Genomic DNA, 7,879 nt, shown 5'->3' on the forward strand with positions numbered 1-7,879 from the left:
AGTGTTTCCTCTGCCTAGAAGAATTGTTTTCTGGGGTCCCCTATTACTTTCCCATTGTTGGGTCTTTTCGGCGATTTCATGCAAATATGTCATCGCATCATCAACTGTTTGGTTTTCAAACCCACCTGTACACATAGATTCTACTGTGGTTGTAGTGGGATAATCTAAACCCTCATAAAGGATCTGAACTAACCTAACCTTTTCTAAACCATGATGAGGACATTGGGATAATAGATCATTGAACCTTTCCAAATACCTATACAAGGATTCTCCCTCCTGTTGAGAAAATGTGCATATTTGCGTCCTAATAGACGATGTTTTGTGCCTAGGGAAAAACTTGTTCAAAAAGGCAGATGTAAGTTGTTCATATGTTTCAATTGATCCGGAAGCCAAACTATATAGCCACGATTTGGCTTTATCTTTCAAGGAAAAGGGGAATAACCTGAGTTTCAAAGCATCATCATCAAGGTTTCTAATTTTTAGGGTACTACAAATTTCCTCAAAGTCCCTAACATGGAAATAGGGGTTTTCATTTTCTTTCCCTAAAAATATTGGGAGCAACTGTAAGGTTCCAGGCTTAAGTTCATAATTTGCTTCAGTTTCAGATAACCTGATACACGAGGGACGAGTAGTCCTAGTAGGGTTCAACAAAGCTTTCAAAGTTGCCATTTCTGGCACTATTGGAATATCAGGGATTTTCTCCTCAAACGGACGTTCAAAAACGAAATCTTCAAGAATCGGGCTTTCTAAATTGAGGTAATCGAGACGCTTAGAACTATTAGGTTTCTCTTTAAAAAATCTACCTAGGGCGTCTCTTTTACGTTCAGGCATGCAAAAGAATAAGGTGGGGAATTTTATGCAATCACAAAACAAGGCTCACTCAACCAAATCAAACCTATTGATTTCTAGCAAACAAAAAGCATGATGGCTCCACTTAGATTGTTTCTAGACCAACTTCTATTCTTTCGAAAAGGAACTCGTTACAATCTGAGCAAACCCCTCTGGAATCAATCCGAGTCAAAGTAAGTTGAATAGAGGCGAGGGAAGATCGATGGAGCTTTGATACCCAAGGCCTCACCGGTATTACAAGGAGGCGCAGTCACGCATTCAACTCACAGAAACCATCATGAACTTCGAAGTATGCTCAAAAGAGTAACCAATATTTTTTGAACGACTTTCCTATTAAGCTCGTTACCCTATAGGTCTCGTTCTAATCAAAATTTTAGGCTTAGGTTCGCATTTGGTTTCGTTTTCCTAAGGCGGGAAAGAAGAGAACGGTGATGAAATCCGAACCCTTATCTTGTATGGCCAGTCCTTGCCCTTTACTAGGAAATTAAAGCAGTCGTTTTCAAGTCCTCAACATATATGCAACCGAAGGAATACAGTAAACCCGCTGACAGGAGATTCGCGGGCATCTAAAATCTTACCTCCCGTTCCAGACGGGCGAAGAACCGCTGAAGTCGACTCGGGCCACAACTCCTATGTCATGTACGAACCCGAAGGGCCGAGGCGATATTGTAATCTCCGTCCTTCTCTGCACACAGTTTATATTTAAACTACCCTTCTGTAGGGTTTAAAATAATGTCCCAAAGTTTAAAGTCCAAAGTGTCCAAAAAGAAAAGCAAAATTACAAAAATTAAAAATAAACCCTAATACAGTTTTTTCTAAAAAAGGAAGAAATAAAAAAATCCTAAAAATTAAACAAAAATAAAATTGTCTTCTTTTCAGTTCTTTTCGCTTTGTCTCTTGTTTCAATCCCCAAGGTCTTTAGTCTCCAATTTATTTTTGATCCGAAACCTGCAATAAATAGACAAATACCCAAAAACGTAAAATAGAACAAGAAGAATAAAACTAAAAACAAAACAAAACCTAAAATAAATCTAAAACCCTAACCTAAACACACGCGTCGGCGACGCCAAAAATTGATGTATTATTTCAAGTGGTAGTAAAGTTCGTTCAACTCGGGATTTTAAAGGTTTGATTTAAGAAAACACTAAAAATAAAGATAATATATACAGAATTTTGTCACGATAACGGGAGATACTAGGACTTCAGATTCCACCAATTCTCATGTTCATGTGGTTCAACTAATTATTCTAGACATTTATAGCTCCAAAGTTAACTTTTTATAGACTCTTCTTCTTTGCCAAGGTGGATTTTTAAAAGATTAATTGTAAATCACAAGCATAACGCATCAAAAGTATTAAGTCTAAGCATATGTTATCAAACGAAATCACAACTAATTAGTGAAAATCATAAAACAATTAAATCAAGTGCAAAAAGTCATACAAGAAATAAGTAGAATTACCACATGCATGAAAAATAGCTTCCTCCTTTGTCCCAGTATTGGGGTTTAGCTCCTCATGTCGAAAACACGCTCAAAATAATAATCCATAGCTCAAAAAGGTGTTTTATTGAAGAAGAGGTATGAAGCAGCGGGTTTGTAACAGTTATAATTGTTACATAACCCACTGTTACAGAGAAGAGTGTTACAGAGGAGACCCTAACAGAAATAATTGTTGCAAAACTGTTACAGTTCGAAAGAAAAGGTGACGGTTTTGTTCTTCTTCTACCTCTCGACTGCTGTTGATAGAACTCGTCTCTGCATCTCTCGTTTTTACTCCGCAACTACCCCCCGACTCTCGACTCCTTCTTTGAACCTCAGCCACCCTATTTATACAAAACAGGGATGAAAATATCTCAAGAATCTCTCGGTTATTTTCTTTTCCTCTCCCGCAGGTCACGGGATTTCTTTCTCCCTTTTTTTCACTTCTCTACGCGTCCCTGATTCGATCAAAACTCTTTTAAAGATAGAAAGAAATATCTACGAGCAAATATCCTCCCTGAGTCACCACGTTCCTTCCAAAAATGCATCATATAACCCGTGATATTCTCCTCTCTCTGTTTTCTCTAAACTTCCTTATTTTCTGATTCCAAAGCCCTTATCGACACTATCTGATAAAACAGGCCCAAACCAACTTGGTCCGAAGAAAATTCATGAGAAAATCTCGTCTAAATCCAACTCAGAGAGTTCGCAGGTGAATATGATTCTTCCCGCCTATGTGTAGCTTGATCTCGATGATACAACCCAGTTCAGTCGTTCCAATCACTCTTACCAACCCTGTTACGCTTTAACAGGGTCCATACGATCAAAATCTGTGATTGAGTTTCATTAAAAACAGCCTAAAAATCGAACCCTAATATGATACTCGCTGCAAAATTGTTTCCCGCCAAATTATGAATTTGGAAGATGACCTCCCCTATATGTGGCTGGTCTCCAAAAATACCTACAGGGACATAAAAAGCCATAATAAATATAAAATCTAGCACTAATAATATATACAATTGAGATTATATAAGACACAAAAATGTGCCTATCAATACTTGTCATTTGTAGGAAGAATTTGAACTCCAAGAAGCTTGCAGATAATAGGCATAAGAGCTGGATTAGTGTCCTTGCTGAAGAAGACTCCTGATTTGCTGAAATTGATGAGTTGGCCAAAAGTATCTCCAAAAATGTTGAGGATATCCTTGAGATTCTGTGCTTCAATAGTGTTTGCCTTACAGAAAACCATACAATCATCAGCAAAGAGGAGATGATTTATGGATGGGGCATTTCTACAAATTTTTACTCCAGAGATGAGACCCAAATCTTCAGCATGAGATAATATTCTGGATAGTGCCTCCATGCAGAAAAGAAACAGGTAAGGAGACATGGGTCTCCTTGCCTGAGTCCTCTAGTAGGGTTAAAGAATTTGTCAGGGGAGCCATTTAGAAGGACAGCAGTAGAAGTAGTGGATATGCATTGCATAATCTTGTTGCACCATTCAGAGTTGAAGCCAATTTTGACCATAATTGTATGAAGAAACTTCCAGTACACTCTGTCAAAGGCTTTAGCCATATCAATCTTGATCCCCATACTTCCTTTGTTGCCTTTAAGACCTCTTCTGGTTCTCATGTGATGAATAATTTCATGGGCAATTGCTATATTATCAGCTATTTGTCTTCCAGGTATGAAGGCAGATTGGTAGGGAGATATGATTTTGTTGAGATATGGTTTCATTCTTTGGGCTAGCAGTTTGGATATGATTTTGTAAGTGGTTTTGCAGAGGCTAGTGGGTCTGAAATGGCTGGGACTAGTAGGGTTATCAATTTTGGGTATCAAGGATATGAAGGTTGAGTTCATTTCTTTGAGAAGGTATCCTGACTTGAAGAAATGTTGGACCATTTTAACTAGGTCATTTCCTACAATGAAAAAAAAGAGTTTGTCCACCACATTTTGGAAAATCATTATCCATAGATACAGTTTCCTTACATGGAAATCTGGATGGATAAGGAGATATTTTTGCTATCAAAAGTTGTCCACCACATTGGGACATCATGAATAATCTCTATCTTGGTTTCTGTGAATACTGCGTTACAGTTATCACATTTGGTACCAATCAATCATTTTTTTTTTTTATAAAAGAAGTTGATATCTGGGTACGCAATTAGCAACCGATATTATTTTCAAAGCTTCTTCATAAAAATCATAACAATGGTGATGACCATGACTTTTTCTATGTAATATGTATAAATGTTTAAATGTACGTACCAGTGAACTAGCTACCAAAGTGTGAGTTAGAGATAGAGATGGAAAAATCATTTATTAAATCACATTCAATGATTGGGGGAACTGGGCAGCACAGTTATGTCCAGAAGTTAGAAGATACAATGAAAAATATGGAAAAATGAAACAGAAGTTAGCTGCGTAGAACAGCTTCCCAATTACATATTAATGTACCTAGAGTGACTCCCCCAAAAAGCTTAGAGAGGATGCTCCAATTAAACAACAAACACTTGATAGAAACAATTACTTGATTGATGTTTCGCTTTCGGTTTTTAAATAACCTGTCATTACGCTCATTCCATATTGTCCACCAGATTGCGAAAGGTAATTAAGAGACCCCAAATTTTCTTCATCATACGGTTACTCTTCTTATTCCATTTGTTTTGTGTTTAATTTTTTCTTGTTACTCGCAGAGACGTGGCATTGATATTTCACAAGAGATGATAAAAGAAGCAATGGCTAAAGAATTCAATGTAGATAACCAACTAATGAACAACCCAAACACCACATTTAGCATTGTTGACTTGGGTTATTCAGTAGGATCCAATAGTCTCATTTCGGCTAATGCCATGATCTAAGCTATTGATCTTAAATTCAAATCATATTATCAAGGGTTACAAGTCATGCAAACTGTAACACCTGAGTTCCAAGTATATTTTAATGATAAAGCATCCAATGATTTTAACACTCTATTTGCATCGATTCCTTTAAAAAAACGTTACTTTGCAGCAGGTGTACCGGGTTCATTTCACGGACGTTTTTTCCCTCGAGCTTCCCTTCACTTTGTTAATTCGTCTACTGCACTTCATTGGATTTCTAGAGTTCCTAAAGAAGCTGGCGATATCAATTCCTCAAAATGGAATAAAGGCAGGATACATTATACTAATGCTTCAAATAAAGTCCTGCAAGCTTATTCAGCTCAATATGTGAGGGACATGGAAGCATTTCTTCTTGCTCGCGGAAACGAGATTGTCTGTGATGGATTGATGTTTATTTTGGTTCCAGCTATCCCAGATGAAACATTAGCTTCTGCAACAAGTATTGGTGTACTTTTGGATGTTTTGGGATCTTGTCTCATGGAAATGGCGAACATGGTAACCTTTATATATATATATATATATCTGAAGTCATGCACGTAGACTTAATAACATTACTTGACATTGGGAGATAATGATATCAATTGTGTTTTTCCAGGAAATTTTGGATGAAGCTAAAGTGGATTTCTTCAATTTGCCAGTGTACTTAACATCACCTAAACAAGTGAAAGAATTGGTAGAGAAAACCTATAGAAAGATGGGAGAGATTAGGGACGGTGTTTCCGCCAGAAACTGGTGCGCAAATACTTAGTAACCATATAAGAGCTGCAAGTGAAGAAGTCATCAAACAACACTTTGGGCTCAGCCATAATGATTTAGACAAATTGTTTGATCTTCACTCCAAAAGACTTATTGATCCTCTCTCAGTCTGTACTAATTCAGAAGAGAAGTATTTTCAAATGTTTCTTGTTCTCAAACGCAATAGCGTTAGTATTGCACAATAGTGCAAACATGCAATATGGTTGTATTCATCCTTAAGCAGAGAAATCCCCCTATCTATTTCTTATTTAAAAGCCTAATTAATGCTAATCCACTTTCACTCTTTGCACCGTAACCGCGACGTTGGAAAAGTTAAATGGCTTATGCTAATCCTCTTTGTCACTGCAACCGCAGCAATGAAATAATTTAATGGCCTTTTGTTAATCCTGTTTGACACTGCTGCTCCAGTTTGATACTAAGAGCCAATTCATATGGTAATGACCAAACATAAAAATTTGGTCAGCCAGGTGGATGGCCAAACTGGGTTTTCCATTATGGGAAAGCGTATGGCGCCACTACAATAAACGCGCTATAGGACCACAGACATGGGCGTTCGGAAGCATGACACGGGCGTTTGAAGGCATGACTCGCGTCATTAGAAATGATGTCGTCGCTTTGTGTGCTGTATCGGGCGTTATGAATAATGACTCCAACGGTCGACTCCCTAACGTACAGATTTCCAACGTTCGGAATTTCAAACCTATAAATTCCTTCCATTGTTTTCATTTTCAGTCACACCACTTCCATTTCCTTCTTCTAAAACTCTTCTAAAATCAAAAATTTCGAATACAATATGAACATATATAGCGAGAAGAGCGATGAATAGTATAAAGAAGAAAAAAGATCGAAAAAGTGAATCGATACCGTTGCCCCACACAGATGTAGATTTTACTCAAAATCGAGAAGAAGAGTTTTCTAACCCAAATATAGTTGCTGCTCCATTATTAGTTCTAGGTCATGTGTTGGGGCATCGTGAACGATCTGAGAATATCATGTCAAGAGAGGTGGATTTTCAGAATTAAATTATTTTTATGTTCGTTTACCGCCTGCAGTCCGAGATAGGGATGACATATATCCTTGGCGTGCGCTTTATCGAATTCAGCCTATAAAACATAAAAAAAAAATATTCCAAAAACAGTGGTAGAAAGGTGGTGGATGACGACGCACATATTCCATTTTATGGATTTAAAAATTGGTGGGTTTTTTTTAACTTAAGTTAAATTAAAAAATTTAAATAACTACTAAATAATCAAAAGAATTAATCATAGTTGATATTATACTTGTAATAGGTATTACTCCCCTTGATCTGTATTTCATTGTTGGGATTCCCAGTTGAATGGGAGACCCGCTACCATTCAACCAAGACGAATGGTTCTCAAATAGTAAATGGGAGATGCTTTGTCCCTCGCTTGTGGAATCAGATACCCCTTGTAAAGGTTTGGAAGGAGGTGGGATTAGATGTTCGGCCTTGAAGATTTTCCTAACCAAATCCAGATACCCATAACATGTAGATGACTATGATGAACTCGAAAGATTGTGTATCTTACGGGTACTGGGTCAGCCATTGTTTCCAAACTCAACTTGTGTTGCTCCTGTTGGTTGGCTTCAAGCGTTAGAAGATCTCGACAAAGCACCAGATTATGACTGGGGATCTGCAATTTTAGCAGAATTATATTGTGCGCTGGATAATGCGTCCATGGGCGAACCAAACTTCACTGGTTTCTGGAGCATCATAGAGGTAAATATCAAAATTATTATTTTTAAATTTATTGTTATTACTAAATACTAAAATTATGGAGTAATTTGCAGTATTGGTGGTATACCTACTTCTGTCTTGGTAAACCAATCCTACAAGACGAGACAGTTAGATTTCCAATGTTGGACATGTATATGAAGACCAACATACATAGGAACA

At 37.3% G+C, this 7,879-nt stretch overlaps 2 protein-coding genes and 1 pseudogene across 2 annotated transcripts; 2 read left to right on the forward strand and 1 right to left on the reverse strand.

Moving 5' to 3' along the window:
* The first annotated feature begins 205 nt into the window (after nucleotides 1-205).
* On the forward strand, nucleotides 206-305 carry LOC113362348 (annotated as a pseudogene).
* A 2,930-nt stretch (nucleotides 306-3,235) lies between these two features.
* On the reverse strand, nucleotides 3,236-3,919 carry LOC113359602. The gene is made up of 3 exons (XM_026603209.1): nucleotides 3,647-3,919; nucleotides 3,385-3,560; nucleotides 3,236-3,287 (listed from the first exon to the last, which is right to left on the reverse strand). Exons 1-3 carry the CDS (start codon nucleotides 3,917-3,919, stop codon nucleotides 3,236-3,238), a joined length of 501 nt encoding a protein of 166 aa, XP_026458994.1.
* Nucleotides 3,920-5,253: 1,334 nt separating this feature from the next.
* On the forward strand, nucleotides 5,254-6,138 carry LOC113359603 (probable S-adenosylmethionine-dependent methyltransferase At5g38780; the record flags this gene model as incomplete). Its single annotated transcript, XM_026603210.1, has 2 exons — nucleotides 5,254-5,703; nucleotides 5,804-6,138. Coding segments are annotated over 2 exons (603 nt in total), but the record flags the coding sequence as incomplete, so codon positions are not given.
* Between the last annotated feature and the right edge of the window lie 1,741 nt (nucleotides 6,139-7,879).

The sequence above is a fragment of the Papaver somniferum genome, chromosome 3 (assembly GCF_003573695.1).
Source record: "Papaver somniferum cultivar HN1 chromosome 3, ASM357369v1, whole genome shotgun sequence".
Classification (NCBI taxonomy): Eukaryota; Viridiplantae; Streptophyta; class Magnoliopsida; order Ranunculales; family Papaveraceae; genus Papaver; species Papaver somniferum.

What these genes read in the sequence shown, in the direction of transcription:
- LOC113359602 (XM_026603209.1), bottom strand. Translation starts at nt 3,919, where the DNA reads ATGGGGATCAAGATTGATATGGCTAAAGCCTTTGACAGAGTGTACTGG. An exon ending in ATCTCATGCTGAAGATTTGG is followed by an intron (nt 3,561 to 3,646) that starts GTCTCATCTCTG and finishes GTTTTCTGTAAG; the next exon opens with GCAAACACTATTGAAGCACA. An exon ending in ATTCTTCCTACAAATGACAA is followed by an intron (nt 3,288 to 3,384) that starts GTATTGATAGGC and finishes ATGTCCCTGTAG; the next exon opens with GTATTTTTGGAGACCAGCCA.